A 20,393-nucleotide genomic window follows, 5' to 3' on the forward strand; every position below is an offset into this window, starting at 1 on the left:
GTTGTAGTGAGCTCACATTTTCTGCTAGAATGAAGAAGGTATTGAATTAAATGGGAAAACATCAGGCATGCATTGCTACCACAAACGTGCTAACATACAAGGAAGGGGGCTAAATAATTGACTACATTTTTGTTTAACCAAAAAATCCTAGCTTGCACTTTCTGTCTGTCTTCCATCAGAGTGCAGTTTTTCCTTGTCTTTCATATTTGTGTTTATTATTGTGGAATTGGCAAAGACCTGGTGGTTTGTGAAAGCTTCACAGACAAAATTAATAGGGCCTAGCCATTTTCATAATTTCACAGCCTTAATATAAATCAAAGTGTAATATGACATTGACAAAATATTAAATAGGTTATTCAATGCTAATTCTTTAAGACAAAGCAACACATAGCATCAATAAAAGCTAATAAACTATTTTTAAAATATTTTTTTTTATTCAGGTTGAAGATAGTTGCAGTACAAAAGATGACAGGGAGAGTGAAGGGAAGTGCGAGGATGTCCCAGGATGCTCTACATCCAAATATTTCAAACGGCCCAAGTCCGATAGTCACAGCCTGAAACCATTTTTTGCAAACCACCCTCAGTAAAAGCCTAAAAACCTGTCTCTACAGAGAGTGTTCAGTTGTAAAGATGGTACCAACCGCAAATGGCTCACATACTGTGAGGAGAATCACACGTTATATTGTACAGTTTGTTTAGCATTTGCCAAGCCAGGTGAAACAAATCCCTTCATAAGTGGAATACCTTGTCTGATAGTCTGACAATATTGTGGCATAGTACATCCTGGCTAGTGTCTGTTGCGCACGGCTAGGGGGGAATGGCCGGATGATGGGCCTATTTGGGAGAAAGTCCAGGGCTGTTTTTTAGCCCCAGTCCGTCCCTGGTAGCGATGTGGCCATTTGTTTGATGTGGCCAACTTGATGATGGCTGTTTTTGTATGCATTTTGATTCTGAACATATTCATCAGTTTGTTTAAGTGAGTAGAAAGCTGAGCTCTTTTGTTTACATTCATATTCAGATGACTCTTCTATGTCAGCTCTATCAACTATGGCTTCAAAGACTGTAGCTTCAGCTAAGGCAGCTTCTGCCTCTTTCTCTTGCTGGAGTGCTTCTAATGTAGCCTCTAAGTGTGTCTCTTCTACCTGCAGTTGAGCTTTCTTTACTTTTATTTCAATCTCTCTTTGTGCATATGCTGCTCTTGTACGGGCACCTTCAGCTTTGGCTCGAGCCTCTGTTGCTACAAGACTGGCTGATGATCTTCTTGAATGCGTTGATCTGGATGATTTGTGTGAATGTGAACACACTGACCAGGGTGCAATGCTCACGATTTCCTTTGATAGCATTTTACTGTAGATTGTTTGAGAAGAATGAAGATCATTCACTGTTGTTGTATCACTGTTGAATTTGTATTTTCACTCTTCTGCCCTCACATTGGCGTCTCTCTTCCCAAAATTAGACAGATAGATAAACTCCTTCAACACGTAGGCTTGTGGGAGAATGCTGCTTTATTCCACACCACGACAAATATGTTGAAACAGAGTGAAACTACAGAAAGGAGATGTAAATAATGGAGCTGCTTAGTTATCTCCAAAAACATAACACTAATATAAATGCATTGTATATAGTTCTTAAATGTCTAAAATTCTGCACTACACAGCTTTATAAATAGTAAATACAATAAATAGAATACAAATTAATCATAAACTTACAGACAATGCTTTCTACAGAGGTCAGAGGATTATAAGATGAATGGCTGCTTCAAGTTTCTTCTGTGTTGAACTAACTTTAACTGATGCAATGAACTGAATTTAACCGTTTTTTTTTTTATTTTTTAACAAAGCTACATGACTGGGCATTGTAATACAATAGCAAACACTAATAGATGATCCAGAACAACGCCTATATAGGTCATTTTTCACTTCCCTGAAATACGACCCATAGGATCCTTTAGTTGTGCCCCTATCGACAACAGGACATGTTAATTTTAATTCATGAAATACGACCCATAGGAGCGTTTACTGAAGTTGTACCCCAATCGAAAACAGTGCACTTTTATTTTAATGCTTTGTTTCCTTTTATTTGCATCATATTTCGTTTTTTGTGTAGCTCAATTGATAGAGCATTGCAAAATACAACATCTTGTGATTATGCAATCATCGCTTCGATCCCATGGAACACATGTGCTCATAAAGTGTATATGCACTATAAATCACTGGGTAGGTTTAGGGGATTGGATGGAATGTAGTTGTTAATTAAAAAAAAAAATTGTTAAATGGAAATATGACAAATGGTGGTAAAAAGTCCACACATTGCATTGAAATGAACACGCATTTTGATTGGTAACGACAGTCATAATCATTTCATGACGACAGATATAACACGACACTGTCATTCTTTTTACGGCAGCTAGAGGGCGTATGACTTTAAAACGTAAATAAAAGTCTTATTTGTCAGAGTGAAAGTCTTAAGCTGCGTCCGAAATCGAAAACTTCTCTACTATTATAGTATGCGAAAAACAGTACACCAACAGAGTAGTATGTCCGAATTCATAGTATTCGAAAAAGAGTATAGGCGAAAAGTACCCGGATGACCTACTACTTCTGGCGAGATTCTGAAGTGTGCATACGATGGACACTTTACTATCCCATGAGGCCACGGGAGACGATTTATGAATGGAGGTGATGGGACGCAATTGACGCTGGTAGGTCACATGATCATGACAACATGGCGGTTGTAGTACGTCTAATACTACATTCATTCATACTATATAGAACAAACTTTTTAACGGTTGCGAAGTTCGTTCAAATTCAAATGTAGTACCTACTCACATAGTACGCGATTTTGGATGCAGCCTTAGATTCCACCACAGGAGGGGTTTGAACCCTATAGTCAGACGCTCACTTAGATTGAATCAAAATGAGTTTATTAACAAAAAAAGGAAAAGGGCACAAAAAGCCCTTTCTTCCAAGCAATCACAAAAACAGAAGAATGCACAGAACGAGACACAGGTGAAAACAATAGTACAAATTACAAAAGGCACACGTTTAGACATGAGAGTCCTATGGGGACCTCTAGTGGCCAAAATAAAACATTACAAGGCAAAAACTCTGACAGAAATAAGGTGCTTGAAAAACGACCTATTGAGGGTTTTTTTTTTTTTTTTTGGAGGGCAGTCTGCATCAAACTTACCAGTCACACTACTTTTTTGTCCTGCATGGTAGCACAAAATTGTCCCAGGGCCCATGAGCCAACTCTTAACATTTTGTGAACTCACAATGAAACGTATCTTTTAAAGCTTACAGATATAGACAACATTTAATATTTTGTGACATGACCTTTATTAAGCTATGTTCGGGTAAGCATGCTCAGAGGTGTCATTTCTATTAAGATAAATGATTGTAATAAATTATTCAAAAATCATGATGTTAAACAATGTTGCAGTTTCAAAACATGTTGAGCTACTAACAGGTTGTGACAGGTTTTGGGATGTCTGCCTTTACAGGCACATGAACTTTAATGACATCCCATTCTTATCCGTAGGGTTTGATATGGATTTGGCCCACTCTTTGCAGCTATAACAGCTTCAACTCTTCTGGGAAGGCTTTTCACAAGGTTTAGGAGTGTGTTTATGGGAATTTTTGACCATTCTTCTAGAAGTGCATTTGTGTGGTCAGGCACTGATGTTGGAGGAGAAGGCCTGGATCGCAGTCTCCACTTTAATTCATCCCAAAGGTGTATCGGTTGAGGTCAGGGCTCTGTGCAGGCCAGTCAATTTTCTCCACACCAAACTCGCTCATCCATGTCTTTATTGGATTGCAAGACAGAGAAGCGGGATTCGTCTGGCGGGCCGCCTTTCATTTTCAACTTACGAATAAAGTGTAACGCCTCTCGCAGTTCAAAACGCTTGCCCTTTCTAATCTTTGACTTCCTCTCAACCTCTCAGACTAATAGAAGACATTTAGTTAATACAGTTGTGGGTACAAGAAAGTTGTGGGGTTTTTTTAACAGGGTAGTTGGCGAGTCACGCCAGTTGTCAATCCAAAACATCAAACCTGTGTCATATCTCCTGAGGCTGATGCTTTGGTGTTTATAATGGCAGATTGTATCTAATATTTAATTATCCAGTTATGAAATAGTGAATTTAATTAATTCTGAATCTGAATTCTGAGTTTGAAAATAGCTATGAAAAAAGAATGGAATTAACCTTGTGTAAAACTGAGGAAAAAAAGATACCAGGATCACTATTTTAATAATGTTTTCGTTCCTTTGGTTCTACTACTAATCCATAAAACATCCACAGCTTCCCTTTAAAAGTTTCAAACTTTAGTCAACTTTACTTCAAATAACACAAAATCATCATCTTACATAGATCATATTCAGATCAAAACATCACATTCATAGTATAATTAGTACATTGTACTTTATGATCATTTTCCATCATTCTGACACTGAAAATCAAGCTACATTCATTGTTAGTACATTAATATAAACCCCTTCACTGATTTAATAGGTTAAATAACACATGCCAATGACATAACATTTTAGAAAAACTAAATCTGAATCATTCAGTTGTAAAAGTCTTTATAAATTATAGTATAATTTCATGATTAAGTATTGAGCCAACAACTGTATTTATTTGAAACTGCGAAGCGCTGTCCTTCTCCGTCAGGGATTGATCTTACGATAGTCTCTCAAATGCATGCTGACGTTGTTGGGAACTCCGAGCTTGATCAGCTCCTCTTGTAGCTGAAAATATGAGCTTTATGACACACCTATCATGTTCTTTAAAGTATGTGTTGCACTGTTGCCTTTTTATAGGAAGTTTAAATTTGAGTTTAATGTTAAGTTTAATGTAAAAACAAAAATCAATTTGTATTACTGTAGGTAAATGAGTGACTGTGACTGTGACTGTTGAGTTACTCACCTGTATAATCACCAGCTCTTCAATCTGAGACTCTGACAAATTTTCTAGACTTGTAACTTCTATTCGCATTCCCATCACTGATCAATAATAAAAATTAAAATAAAACAGGTCAGGTGTCAAAACAGTTTTTGTACATTATTGATAACTAAAGAAAGAAATGGATCACATATCTACATAAACATACCATACTCATCTGAAAAGGTGTTGATGTGATGGTCATCGGGTTCACCAAAAAGCAAACCAAAGACTAGCATTAGCAAAACTAGCATGTTATACTTTTGATACAGACTTTTTTTTATTACTATTTTTTATTTTACATTATCCACATTTACTGTTATTTATTGTTTTTGTGTGTAGTATAGCCTGATGTTAGGCTATTCTTTTATTTCATTATAGAAGGTATATTAGCTTACCACTGTAACAGAAGAAAGGAAAACTGGCAAAGCATCTCTCATCTGTCCACTGGCCAAAGTATTTTAAAGACACAGCTGTGCAGTGTTGAGCTCCCTGCTGTCCTTGGACACTTGCACCATTATCTGGTTGTGCAACATCACTTTGAGTATATGGCAGCCAATATGTGAAGGAAGAGCTGCTCTGATCTGACCACAGTCTGTTTCTGTGCAGACCAATCCATACAGTATAACCATAATAATAATAATAATGCGTAATGCTCAGTATCTGTTGGCGTTCTGTCTCATTTCTCACACTGGCCAGGTCTGTGTATTTCTCTCTGCAGTAGCTCTGAGCTCCAGCCCAGGTCCTTCCCTCATATACTAAAACATACTTCTGAGAGGCGTTTACTCTACCTGAGATAAAAATATAAATTTAAAATGTTTCTTAGTTACTCAGTCAACCATATTTTAAATGCATACATTTATATCTCCAATCCATTTACATTTATAATGTTTACATTATAATATGGCATACTTGGGTTTTGATCCAAGCCAACTAAGCTAGACATGTTCAAGAGATCTACCACAATACTGACAGTGACATTTATTGAGACGTTGATTTACTGATTAATGTTTCACCAAATGGAAACTAAATATGTATATAGAATACACCACAAAAAAAAATCCAATTGGAATTTCTTACCATCGTAACAGACAAATGTGTAATAATTGTCACATGACGAATCATACCAGTTTCCATTAGGATCCATGTAAACACACAAATCGTTCCCACCATTGTTGTTTGGTTCATGATAAAAGTTTCTAAAATCTCCTTCTCCTTCCTGATAGAAATCATTGTCTTCCAATGACCATCTCCAGCTGTTCACATCATCATACAGTCCAATCCAGGCTGAACCATTGTAACTCCCATTAACTGTGTTAACCAGACTGTTCATTTCCTCCATGTTATCAATTGTGGCCAGATCAGTGTAATTCTGTCTGCAGTATCTCTGAGCTTCAGTCCAGGTCTTGGATTCATTCACAAAGTGATACTCCCGGGACGATGCTAATGCTGTCAAGGTAGGAAAAATGTAAAAGACACAAAACCAAAATATGTTACACTTTTAGAAAGAATAAAATTTTTGAGGGAAAAAAAGACCCTTTATTTTGTGATGTTCTAATATAGTATCTTATTCTCATTCGTTACTTCATTGTTTAAAAATGAAAGGTTATTATTATTATTATTAGAGATTTACTCACCACTGTAGCAAATGAAAGGTAATGTAGTATCGCAGTTTTCATCTGTCCAGCTCCCAGAGTCACTGAATGACACTGCAGTGCAGTATTCACTGTTTCCAGCATTATCTGGCTGTCCTGTACTCCAGTTACTGAATGAAGAGTTGCTCTGATCTGACCAAGATCTGGTTCTGTACAGTCCAATCCAAACAGTGTAATAATAATATGGAATTAATGACTGAACCCTGTAGTTTTCAAGCTCATTCCTGATACTGGCGAGGTCTGTGTGATGTTCTCTGCAGTAACTCTGAGCTTCAGTCCAGGTTTTGGACTGGTAAACAAAGACATAACTTGCACTAGCATTCACTCTTCCTGTGGGGAAACAATGTATGACAATTTAAAACAATTTGTAATATATCATAAAATCCTAAATATTTTGTTCTAATTACTTGCTATAAAGTCCATCAGTAGTTCTCACCATCATAGCAAACAAAGTAAAATCTATAAGAGCAAAAGGCTTCGCCCCATGTTCCATGATAGTATGACATGTACACACAAAGACTCTGTCCACCCGAGTTCACTGGTTGCTGGACATACCAGCTTTTAAATCCACCCTCTAATGCTGCATTCTCCAGAGACCATCTCCAGCTGTTCAGATCATCATACAGACCAATCCAAGCGCTGCCATAGTAAGTGCCACGTACTGTTTTAATGAGCCTGTTCATTTCCTCCATGTTATCAATGGTGGCCAGATCAGTGTAATTCTGTCTGCAGTATCTCTGAGCTTCAGTCCAGGTCTTAGAGTCAGATACAAAGTGATACTGGCGGGTGCATGAATATTGTGTGCAGGTTCCTGTGAATTGTTTTACAGCACAGAAAAAAAAAATGTTGCAATCTGGTCAGTGATGTACCAACAAACCATGATATTGTTGACATGAACTGTCATTGTAGGCCTACTAATAGATGTTAATAGATGTATACTGTAAAGCCGTGTTTCCACCGCTTTCCCCAGGAACTAGGGACTTTGGGGTGGTACTCTGTGTGTTTCGACCGCAGAAACCAGGGTCTAAATGAAGTTCCGGGTAAAGATTTCCTCCTCAAAACGACCCTGCTTGTGAGGTAGTACTTTTTCAAAGTTCAGTAACTTTCAGGGCTGGGACGTAAGCGCTGAACATGCTGATTGGTTGAGCTCACGCAGCATTTTATTTCAACCTAAAAGTCTGTTGCGGTGCGTGCAGTAAGAGTTGTTTGCTATTCGAATCAACAATGGAGTTTAAAAAATACGACAGATGGACCGACGACAAGGTTCAGGCTTAATTTTATTTGCGGAGGACGAAATCCAGTGGGCTCTGGAAAGTCGCACGCAGTCCTACGTCACCGGACTAATCTTCACGGTACTTTAGACCGCTATGGAAATGCAGACAGCAGCAGGTCTGAGGGAAAAAGAGTTCCTGGGACAAATTGTTCCTGGTAATTTCGGTGGAAACGGGGCTTTATAGTGTAAATTGTCAATTAAGTCAAAATTACTGCTTGTCAACAGATAACAATATTGAACCAGATTTGATTACATTTTTGGACACTTGGACACTTAGAATTTAATTAGCGTGGTAAACCACTTTAAGATACTATTTTGTGGATTACTTTATCTATTTTTTTATTTGTATTTAAATATTAACATGTTATGGGTTTTCAGTGAGTTTTTAACAATACATTTCACAATATAATTTGAATCCACATATTTAGGCCTGGTTCCTTTAGCCTAATTTAAACATAGACTTCCAGCACCTTTCTCCAACATGAAAGATCATTCTCATTCCTACCAAATAATGGCATCCAACAAAGCAAGTGAACTTACTGCTGTAGCAGAAGAAAGGCATGCTGGATACACAGACCTCATCTGTCCATTGGCCCGAATATCTGAATGAAACTGCAGTGCAGTGCTGATATCCATATTCGTAAGCTTGATTATTTCCATTATCTGGTTGTGCCTGTGACCCAGAAATTTGTGGTCTCCAGTTTTGATAACTAGTAAACTGATTATTTGACCAAACTCTGTCTCTGTACAGTCCGATCCAGACTCCATATCCACCTGCTATCTCAAGGATCCTCTGGTTCTCAGTCTGATTTCTCACATTGACGAGATCTGTGTAATGATCTCTGCAGTATCTACGAGCCTCTGACCAGGTTTTCAAGTCAAAGATTCTGATGTAACTCTGTGTAGCATTCTCTCTACCTAAGATATGAAATATGTCAAACCTATTAACATTAGCTCTCATTGAAAAACATATCTCTAAATATATATCTAAATCAAATTAAATGTCCTTACCATCATAGCAAACGAATAGCAGCGTGTTATCACATGATATATCATACCATTTCCCATCACTAACCATGTAAACACATAGTTCTTTCCCCCCACTGTTGTCTGGTTCATGATACCAGTTCCTGAAATCTCTCTCTCCTTCCTGATATAAATCATTGTTTTCCAATGACCATCTCCAGCTGTTCACATCATCATACAGTCCAATCCAGGCTGAACCACTGTAACTCCCATTAACTGTGTTAATCAGACTGTTCATTTCCTCCATGTTATCAATGGTGGCCAGATCAGTGTAATTTTGTCTGCAGTATCTCTGAGCTTCAGGCCAGGTCTTAGACTCATTCACAAAGTGATACTGACGGGAAGATGCTAATGCTGTAAATAGAGGAAACAAATGTTTCCATATAAAAGTAGTTTTTTTTTTTATGTATTGAAGTATCCTAAATATTTGTGATCAATTCAATAGGGTCCAAAATCTGAGACTGATGAAAAAAGCTTTATCTTTTTTTCTCATTCAGTACAGCCTTTATGGTAATAAATTGTATGATACTGTAGATGTCATGGATTACTATCAAAGATAGAAAAGATGCTAAAAGGATACCCGCCAAAAAAAGATTAATTCTATCATTATTTACTGACCCTCATGTCATTCCATTACTGTATAACATTCATTCTCCTGTGGAAGACAAAAGAAGATGTTCTGAGTAAAGTGTTTTTTAAAATATATATATATATATGTATTCAAGTCGTGGGCTCTAAAACTCTTTAGTTGCAAATATTCTTCAAAATATATTTTGCCGCAGAAGAAAGAAATGCATACAGGTCTGGAATGACAAGAGGGTGAGTAAATGATGACTATCTATTTTTGGGTGAACTATTAGAAATTTGAGATATACTCACCACTGTAGCAAAAGAAAGGAAATGCATAATTGCAGTTTTCATCTGCCCATTTCCCAGAGTCACTGAATGAGACTACAGTGCAGGATCCTGCAGTATCTGGCTGCCATGTGCTCCAGTAAGTAAATGAAGAGTTGCTCTGATCTGACCAAGATATGGTTTTGTACAGTCCAATCCAAATACTGTAGTAATAATAATAATCCCGTAATAAATATTGAATCTTCTGGTTTTCAATCTCATTCCTGATACTGATGAGGTCTGTGTGATGTTCTCTGCAGTAACTCTGAGCGTCAGTCCAGTTTTTGTACTGGTAAATGAAAACATAAGTAGCACTGGCGTTTTCTCTTCCTGAAAGATATTAATATCATATTAAGTTTAGATAGATGTTTGTTTGGTTGTTTTCAGTTTTTGTTCACTGTCTTAGACATTTTAATGGAAAAGCTTACCATCATAGCAAATAGTAGGATAAAATGTATTGCTGCAGTATGTTGTATACCATAGCCCCCTGTTTATATACACACACAGACTTTGTTCTGCATAATTGCTTGGTCCTGGGTTATACCAGTTCCTGAAGTCTTTCTCTCCATCCTTGATGAAATCACTGTCCTCTAGAGTCCATTTCCAACGATTCAGATCATCATAGAGTCCAATCCAGGCCAAATCAATGGAATCATCATTCACTGTGTCCAATAACTGAACTGTCTGTTGTTCATTCTCAATGATGGCCAGATCAGTGTATTTGTCTCTACAGTATCTCTGAGCTTCTGCCCAAGTCTTGGACTCATTCACAAAGACATACTGAGGGACACACTGCATGAGGGTAAATAAACCTGTTGAAAACACAAAAGTTTAGTTGAGATCACATGATTGTCACAGGTGTTTGCAGGCAGGGAGTTGAAGACGGGCTGATACAATTCTCAAACAAAGTTTAATGATAAAGGATACTCAGGTGAGTCATACAGGTAAGTTAGCAACACACTCTATACATAGACGAGACCGGACAGAGACTGAAGGAAACAGGATAACTTATGCTGCGTTCCAGGGCAGGTTTTTTAAGCCCGTAAGTTACAACTTCAAACCACGACTCACGAATTTGTAGCGTTCCAGGCAAAGTCATGCCAAACTGCCTGAGCGCAAGGAATCGTGAGGTAGCTAGACGTAAACAAAGCATGGCGGACCGTACGAGGCTTATGCCAAATTTACAATCATTTCTATCGCCAAAGGTGCTTACTTGCTCATTTGAGGGAAACGGATGGGGAAGAAATGGCACATACGGCAAGAGAAGCTGTTATACCTTTTATTAAACATTAATTGTATATTTGTTTCATAAACACCGCATCCGTACGGGACTGTCATTGTTGTTTTGCGAGCTATGTGACGTCAGATCTCGTAACTGGGAGTACATCGATCTAGTACGAGTTCACGGGTGGGAAGTCACGGGTTTGACTGCCATTCCAGAGCACTTTCACTGGTAGAAGGTTGGAAAAACACGGGTTACGGGTTGCCTGGAACGCTGCATTAAATAGGGTGTGTTTCGTGTTTATTCTAGAACCTTCAGTTCCACTAATGTGCAGAAATCTGTTTTTTATAACAGTAAAACCTCCTTTCATGTAGTTACGATGTTATATTGTCATGTTTATCAAAATAAAACTGATAAAAACGTAGAACCCACTTCATTGATAGTGTAGGCTTATATGTTAAACTTCATTCTACAAACACACGCTGTATTAAGCAGTGCATAAAGTATTACATAACAATAATGTCTCTGAAACATCCGTGTATTGCCAAATATTGCATTTATTCACTTCAGCTGTGATAAAGTATGCAAACGCAGTGCGAGCGTCACTACGGGATGCAGAAAGTGTCCGACTTCACGTCTCCGTTTGTAGCTCCTCCCCACCTGCACGCGTCTACTCTCGCCGATCGGTTGCATCCAGCCGCAGGCGATGTCGAACATACCTACTATTTCAGTTATCTCCCCCTTTACAATGTCACATGGGTGACTGCAGAAATGTCTCCAATGGCATTGATAATCGACCGTTAAAGAAGGAAACATTATACTGATAGGTGTCAGTATAAGGTCCAAATGCATACTTATCCATAAGATATAGAGATATGCTGATAGTTACGCCACTCTCAAAACATGACAAACATTTTTTTTTACTCCTTCCTTGGCTATAACAGGAGTTTTGTCTACAAATCTCTGACCACACAATTGACTTATTTCATATAATTATAAATACATGACAGCATGACAGCCATAACATGAAATATAAATTATTATTTATATCATATTTGTTATCTTTCATCCCATTTCTGCTAATGCACTGCTTGCGTTGATAAAATTAACTTTTACATATACACTTTTAAAGAAAATATATAGTGATGAAATGCCATTGGATACGATATAAACTGAATAAATCCCACAAAACAATCACATAACAAAACAATGCATTTACATTAACAAAGCCTGGTGCACAAACTCTGCTATTGTTGGGAGTCATTGTTCAGCTAACCTCGAGTTTCTCATGGTTAAATGTAGACCGTTTTATCTACCGCGGGAGTTCACTTCCACCATTATAACTGCAGCCTATATTCCCCCGGATGCTGATGCCAAGCTTGCTATGAAAGAACTTCATGCAGCCATCAGTAAACAACAGACTGATCACCCGGAAGCTGCTTTTATTGTTGCAGGTGACTTTAATCATTCAAACTTAAAGTCAGTGCTACCCAAGTTTCACCAGCATGTTTCCTGCCACACCAGAGGAAACAAAACCTTAGACCATGTTTACACAAACATGGCTGGCGCTTACGTTGCGACACCCCTCCCCCACCTGGGACAGTCAGATCACCTTTCTTTGTTCCTCATCCCCAAATATGCACCCCTCATCAACCGTGTGAAGCCATCAGTGAAGACCATCAAGGTGTGGCCTGCGGGGGTTGATTCCACACTCCAGGAAAGGTTTCTACACACAGACTGGAGTGTGTTTGCTTCTCAAGCCACCAGTGGCGCTCACACAGACATTGACTCCTACACCTCCTCTGTATTGGATCATATCAATACCACCATTGACAGTGTTACAACCCAGAAACAGATCACCACATACCCAAATCAGAAGCCATGGATGAACAGGGAAGTGCGACTCCTGCTGAAGTCACGCAATACTGCCTTCAGATCAGGAGATGCAAAAGCCTACAGTACGTCCAGGGCAAACCTGAAGAGGGGGATCAAACAGGCCAAGCACTGCTACAAGCTAAAGATAGAGGGTCACTTTTCCAACTCTGACCCTCGACGCATGTGGCAGGGCATCCAGGCCATCAGTGACTACAAACCCCCCCACTCCAACCCCGCAGCCACTGATGTCAACTTCCTGAATGAGCTAAATTACTTTTATACTCGCTTTGAAAGAGACAACAGAGAAACTGCCACCAAGCTCAAACCCTCAGCTGACCCACCAATCACACTCTCCACCACAGATGTCTGCAAGGCACTGAGCCGGATCAGCGCGCACAAGGCTGCTGGACCAGACAACATCCCTGGTCGTGTTCTCAGGGCATGTGCGGAGCAGCTCGCTGAGGTTTTTACAGACATTTTCAACCTATCTCTTGCCCAAGCAGCTGTACCTTCATGCTTTAAACGCACTTCCATTGTGCCAGTGCCAAAACACTCTAACCCGAGGTGCCCTAATGACTACCGCCCTGTAGCACTCACACCCATCGCCATGAAGTGCTTTGAGCGGCTGGTCCTGGAACAGCTAAAAGACTCTCTACCATCCACATTGGACTCACACCAGTTTGCCTACCGCCGCAATAGGAGCACAGAGGATGCCGTTTCCATGGTACTGCACTCTGTGCTCACTCACCTGGACAATAAAAACACTTACGCACGCATGCTGTTTGTTGACTTCAGCTCAGCATTCAACACTGTCATCCCAACCAAGTTAATAACCAAACTTGGAGACCTGGGCATCAACACTTCAATGTGTAACTGGATTTTGGACTTCCTAACTGACAGACCCCAGAATGTTCGTTCAGGATTCACCTGCTCCACATCCATCACTCTTAACACTGGTGTACCACAGGGCTGTGTGCTAAGCCCGTTTCTCTACTCCCTCTTCACCGCCGACTGCAAGCCTGTGTATGGATCTAATTATATCGTCAAGTTTGCGGACGACACAACGGTGATTGGTCTCATCAGCAACAACGATGAGACTGCCTATAGGGAGGAGATCCAGCACCTGGCCACATGGTGCACCGAAAATAACCTGCTCCTCAACACCACCAAAACGAAGGAGCTCATCGTGGACTTCAGGAAGGAGTCAAGAGGCACACACGACACCATCCACATCAATGGAATGGCTGTTGAGCGTGTCTCCAGTTTCAAGTTCCTGGGGATCCACATCTCGGCGGACATGTCGTGGACGACCAACACCTCCAGCCTGGTCAAGAAGGCTCACCAGCGCCTCTTCTTCCTGAGGACACTGAGGAAGAATCAGCTCTCCTCGGCTATCCTGGTGAACTTCTATCGCTGCGCAATAGAAAGCATCCTGACCAACTGTGTGGCAGTATGGTATGGGAGCTGCTCTGTTGCGGAGCGCAAGGCACTGCAGCGGGTGGTGAAAACTGCCCAGCGCATCACAGGGACTCCACTACCTGCCATCGAGCACATCCAGAGGAAACACTGCCTGCATTGAGCTCGCAGCATCCTCAAGGACTCCTCTCACCCAGCACACAGACTGTTTTCTCTCCTGCCCTCCGGCAGGCGTTTCAGGATCCACCGGACCAGGACCAGCAGACTAAAGAACAGTTTTTTCCCCAGAGCAGTCTCTTTACTGAACTCAAACCCCCGTTGATCCACTTCCCTCATATACTGATAACTCTCTTACCTCACATCCGCCTTCACTTTGTTATTTGCACTACCGACTGTTTATTACAGTAACAACTGTTTACTTATTCATTTTGCACTACCATACCTTAACTGTATTATGCTCATTTGCACTGCCGACTGTTATTTACAGTACCTACTGTTTACATTTGCATTTTGCACCGTACTTTTAACTGTAATATGCAATCACTTTCCACTGCACTTTTACAATTTTTTTTTTTTTTTTTTTTTTTTTCGGATAGCTTCTGTCCATAATTTATTGCACTACCTTAATCCACTGCCATATTCCTCTTTTTAGCCTAACATATCATTGTATACCTCTATCTGTAAAATTCTGTTTATAGTAATAGCCATCTGTATATTATATTACATATCCACCTGTAAATTCTGTTTATAGTAATAACCATCTGTATATTATTCACTGTACATATTCACCTGTAAATTCTGTTTATAGTAATAACCATCTCTCTATTTATATATATATTTATATATACTCAGTACATATCCATGTCCTGCACTTATGCAAACGTTGTATATCCTGCACTTGCTGCTATTGCACTTCTGGTTAGACCTAAACTGCATTTCGTTGCCTTGTACTTGTACTTGTGTAATGACAATAAAGTTGAATCTAATCTAATCTAATCTAAACATAACAATTTTGGAGGAGCAAAGTTTCAGTCATTCCACATTCCTCAGCCTGAGGAATTACAAAAATTACATTGCTGTCACAGTTTAAATGCTTATTTACAATGAACTCAAGAACTAAGACCATGAACAAAAATCAATGTAAACGTGAGGAGAACTGATAATGAACAGAAGGAAACACAGAGCTTAAATACACTGAAGAAACTAAGGTGTAACTAAACTAAATGAACATCATGTACAAACGTAACCGGAAACTAAATAGAAGCGGGGGAAAGAAAAAAAGAAAACAAAAAATAAAGCAAAAACAACTAAAACTCAAACACAGATAAAACAGGACATAACCCAGTTAATTACATATAATTACACTTTTTAAAAAAATTTAAAATAAAAAAAAATGTAATCCTGCTTTCCTTTTAAATGTCTGCATTTAATAAAGATGATTAATGCATGTACAACGTATGTGTAGTTCTTTCATTTTTAATTTGCAACTGCTTGAATGGTATCTCGTTAGATTTCTTGGCGATAAAATATTCAATATCTCTACTCTCCATCGGTAGTTGCAAGATTATGGGAGAAGTTCAAAATAATGCCTCCTTTAACTACCACCTTCCATCAACTACCAAATAACAAATCATGTTCATGACTGTGACATAACTAAAGACCATAAGTTTTTTTTTTTCATGGATTTTTGATATGTCCAGATTCAACTTTGTGTTTCAAAATGTATCAAAGAAACTAAAATGGTATTTATCATGCCAAGAATATGCCACACATTCTTATCCACCCTTTTTCCTGAACAACCAACCAAATTTGAACTCCGAATCAAATGCCAGATAATTAACAGTGATAACTGTTTCAGCAACAGCAGCATAAATTAGGCCAGTAAAACGTAACTCAATGATCACACTTGATGGTTCACAAAATTTCTCAAGAAGCAATACATGCCAAGAACTTGCACAACATTGTTCAGCTTAAAATGGCTTGTCAGATAAATCAATTTGGGAAAAATTAGGAAATGTTTTAGACCAAGAAAATCACTATCCAAGGTCAACAAAGCAATTTTGGTTAGCAACATGTGAATATTCTTGTTCACAAAACAACTGACTGGTTCCTACCTGGCTCCTACTAAAAAAACTCCTTATTCAAGCTACATTTTTAATAACACAGCATAGGCAGTGGAGTGCAAATGTCGGGATTCAAAATATAATTTAAACTGGAAACCAAAATCTAAATATTTTAAATATTTCAGATTTCTGCACTATTTTTAGATCACTAATCAAATAAGTATTTATGACACTAATATGTGAAAAGGTCTGATTCTTGCTACTATTGAAGAAAATACAAATCATGATGAATGTATTAATTTAACAAAAATGCAAAAACAAAAGTTTTTTTGCAGTGGTTGACATTTGGACCCTCTCCTCCCACCTATATATTCAAATGAGGATATCCAAGATGAGGATACAAATAGATTAAAAAGTTCCATACCTGAGAATAGTACCAGTGAAAACATGGCTGTGGAGAAAAAATATATGTTCTTGTTTAATTGAACAAATAATTTATACATTTGTTTAAAAAAGTAATAAAGCATCAGGTTTGTCTAATATTTAGTTTACCGTTAGGATCTCAAGACTTCTCAAGTCCTGTGTCTTGCTCGCCAGTTTCTGTTTGGTTTTATTGCAGCTCTATTTATAAACTGAAAATGAAAACGTGGGTGTGACTATTTTCTTTTAAATCACAAAACATGATAAGTTGGCAACCTAAAAAATGTATTAAATATAGATGTAGAACTTAACATGAAAAACCTGTTAGACTACCTAAAGTATAAAGCGAGAGACATGCTGTGAACTGAAGACTACATTAATTAATTTTTCTGTTCTGAAAGTAAGTTCTATTTAGAACCATATTGCCCTGTTTTATGGTAAAACTGTTCTTTATGCACCTTTTTTTCTGTAACTGTCAAAAAATCCTTTCAAAGCCACCTCACTATTCATTTTATGGATCTCAACCATCCAACACTCTCTCAACGGGTACATGATTTGTACCTATACACTATATTGCCAAAAGTTTTGGGACGTCTGCCTTTACATGCACATGCACTTTAATGACATCCCATTCTTAATCCAAAGGGTTTAGTATGGAGCTGGCTCACCCTTTGCAGCAATAACAACTTCAACTCTTCTGGGAAGGCTTTCCACAAAGTTTAAGCGTGTGTTTATGGACATTTTTGATCCTTCTGTTAGAAGCGCATTTGTGAGGTCAGGCAGTGATGCTGGACGAGAAGGCCTGGCTCTCAGTCTCCGCTCTAATTCATCCCAAAGATGTTCTATCAGGTTAAGGTCAGGACTCTGTGCAGGCCAGTCAAGTTCTTCCACAACAAACTCGCTCATCCATGTCTTTATTTATCTTGCTTTGAGTACTAGTGCGCAGTCATGTTGGAACAGGAAGGGGCCGTCCCCAAACTGTTCCCACAAAGTTGGGAGCATGAAAATGTCCAAAATGTCTTGGTATGCTGAAGCATTAAGAGTTCCTTTTGACTGGAACTAAGGGGCCAAGCCCCACCCCTCAAAAAACAACCCCACACCTTTACAGTTGCCACAATGCAGTCAGGCAAGTACCATTCTCCTGGCAACCGCCAAACCCTTCGACGCTTTGCATTGCATGCAGTTGATTAGATGCAGTTGCTCGGCCATGGAAACCCATTCCATGAAGCTCTCTACACACTGTTCTTGAGCTAATCTGAAGGCAACACAAAGGAGGTCAGTTTGGAGGTCTGTAGCTATTGACTATGCAGAAAGTTGATGACTTCTGCGCACTGTGCGCCTCAGCATACGCTGACCCTGCTCTGAATTTACATGGCTTACCACTTCGTGGCTGAGTTGCTGTTGTTCCCAATTGCTTCCACTTTGTTATACCACTAACAGTTGACCAGGGAATATTTCGTAGTGAGGAAATTTCGATAAATGGACTTATTGCACAGGTGGCAACCTATCACGGTACCACGCTTGAATTCATTGAGCTCCTGAGAGCGACCCATTCTTTCACAAATGTTTGTAGAATCAGTCTGCATGCCTAGGTGCTTGATTTTATACACCTTTGGCCATGGAAGTGATTAGAACACTTAAATTCACTGATTTGGAGGGGTGTCCCAATACTTTTGGCAATATAGTGTATTTGTCCATCTTAAAATGTCTATAAATGTTAACTTTTCAATTGTAATTGGTTTGCTTGATAATGTCTATATCTAAAGGAGAATTTAAATATCAGTCTGTTTTGTCATTGTTATCTAAATAAAGAATGAAACAAGAAACATGGGGCCTAATGGCTGGAATTTGGACTCTTTCAATAATGTTTGTACAGATTGTTTCAGAAAGTCTCATGTTTACCTGAACTCAGTGGCAAAGTTTATCTAACATGCAAGCTCTAACAGACCAGCAATTAAAGAGTTTGTATCATGAAATCATTATTTTTATTTGCAAAATTTGGCCCATTAATATTAATAACACTTTTTTTTGCATTTGTTTTACATATTGAACTTTCTGTTAAACAAAACATCGCTGTCTTACCCACCACTTTCCTTTTGCATTTGTTACTTTTCACATTTTCTGACTGGTCTGTAAATTCTTAATAGTGATTGAAGTGAATAGTGATACACGATAAAGGATCATTGCTACCACTGCATGTTGAATGTTTTTTAAAAGAGAAAGCAACCATCTGCATTTACATAATGCAGAACCAGATAAACAGGTTACCAGAGGGTTTAAACAAGTCCTATGTGTTTACATTTTACTGGCTATTGTATGAAAACTGAAAGTGGGGAGCACATAATAGAACGACGTATGATTACCTCTGTTCATAATCAAAACCACCTGCATGACTCCTCCTCAATCTGAGACAAAATACTAACACGAATACAATACTTTTATTCTAAAAAAATCTAAATATGTTCATAATATTGTGATTTGAATGGAAGTTTCCTCTCTCCATTTCAGTAATGGATGACTTCTACATTGCAAAGCGGTTATAGCATATTATTAATTAATCATATACTACATAAACAGAACAACTATAGTTTGTGAGGTGTTAATTGTCAGAGCTGTCTGAAGTTTACTAACAAAATAAATGTAAGGTGACATATCTTAAAATTATAATAAAAATGTTGTGACTATAAGTGTAATGATGAACTTCTCAGAGCATCATCACACTTAATAGTCACAACATTTTTATTATTTTCCAGGTAAACATGTTCACAGGTGTTGTTTCTTTTGAAATGTAGATAACATATCATGTACAAACATCATGATGTTAAAGGAATGTTGCTGTTTTAAAACAAGTTGAGCTACAGCATGTGTGACAGTTTTGATTGTGACAGATATATCTGAAAAATCTCAAATAGAAGTCTAGCAATGTTAACAATGGAAATTATGCATTACAGAAGGTTTAAAAACAAAAATGTGCAGCCTGTAAATCAACCTTTTAGCAGTGTGACATGGAACACGTAGGCTACTTTTAGAAACATGAATAAATTAACTTGGCCTGAATAAAATTAGACTACTGTCTACAAAAACATGTAAAGTGTCATGATTATGGACTCTTATTTTTGATATTCTGTTTTGTTTCCCTTAGTTCCTGTACCCCTGCTTTGGGTTTCCTTCGTTTCTGATTAGGTTATGTCCTCTGATTAGGCGTTTGTTCCTAAGGTTACATATTATGTGCACCTGTCTGTCATTATTCACCTTGTATTTATACTCCCTTTGGCCATGTTCAGGGGGATATTCCAGAAAGCAAGGTTAACTTATCGTCACATATACCCTGAACCCTGGTTGATTAGGTTACGTCTTGGTTACGGATGTAACCCTCGTTCCCCGAGGAGGGAACGGAGACGTAACATTAGTGACTAACGAATGGGGGTTTCGATTAGAAGCCTATCATCTTCGAGATCTTAGAAAACGCCCAATGGCAGTGCCAATGCCATGGGCATGCGGAATTTGCATACGTAACTCCGCCCCACTGCGTGGGTATAAATAGGAAGTACGTGGCAATATCGCATTACGTTACCTGCTGAGGAGCCAAGACTGAACTACCGTTCCAGCA

At 38.6% G+C, this 20,393-nt stretch overlaps 1 protein-coding gene across 1 annotated transcript; it reads right to left on the bottom strand.

The window, feature by feature from the left end:
* Positions 1-2,902: 2,902 nt before the first annotated feature.
* LOC307137569 (macrophage mannose receptor 1-like) lies at positions 2,903-16,965 on the bottom strand. The gene is made up of 12 exons (XM_079835317.1): positions 16,916-16,965; positions 16,788-16,814; positions 10,216-10,599; positions 9,773-10,117; positions 8,879-9,247; positions 8,408-8,785; positions 7,031-7,405; positions 6,577-6,924; positions 6,020-6,388; positions 5,338-5,730; positions 4,925-5,001; positions 2,903-4,746 (listed from the first exon to the last, which is right to left on the bottom strand). Exons 2-12 carry the CDS (start codon positions 16,810-16,812, stop codon positions 4,666-4,668), a joined length of 3,144 nt encoding a protein of 1,047 aa, XP_079691443.1. The 5' UTR covers positions 16,813-16,814; positions 16,916-16,965; the 3' UTR covers positions 2,903-4,665.
* Between the last annotated feature and the right edge of the window lie 3,428 nt (positions 16,966-20,393).

The sequence above is a fragment of the Gobio gobio genome (genome assembly GCF_949357685.1).
Source record: "Gobio gobio genome assembly, chromosome: 14".
In the NCBI taxonomy this organism is placed as follows: Eukaryota; Metazoa; Chordata; class Actinopteri; order Cypriniformes; family Gobionidae; genus Gobio; species Gobio gobio.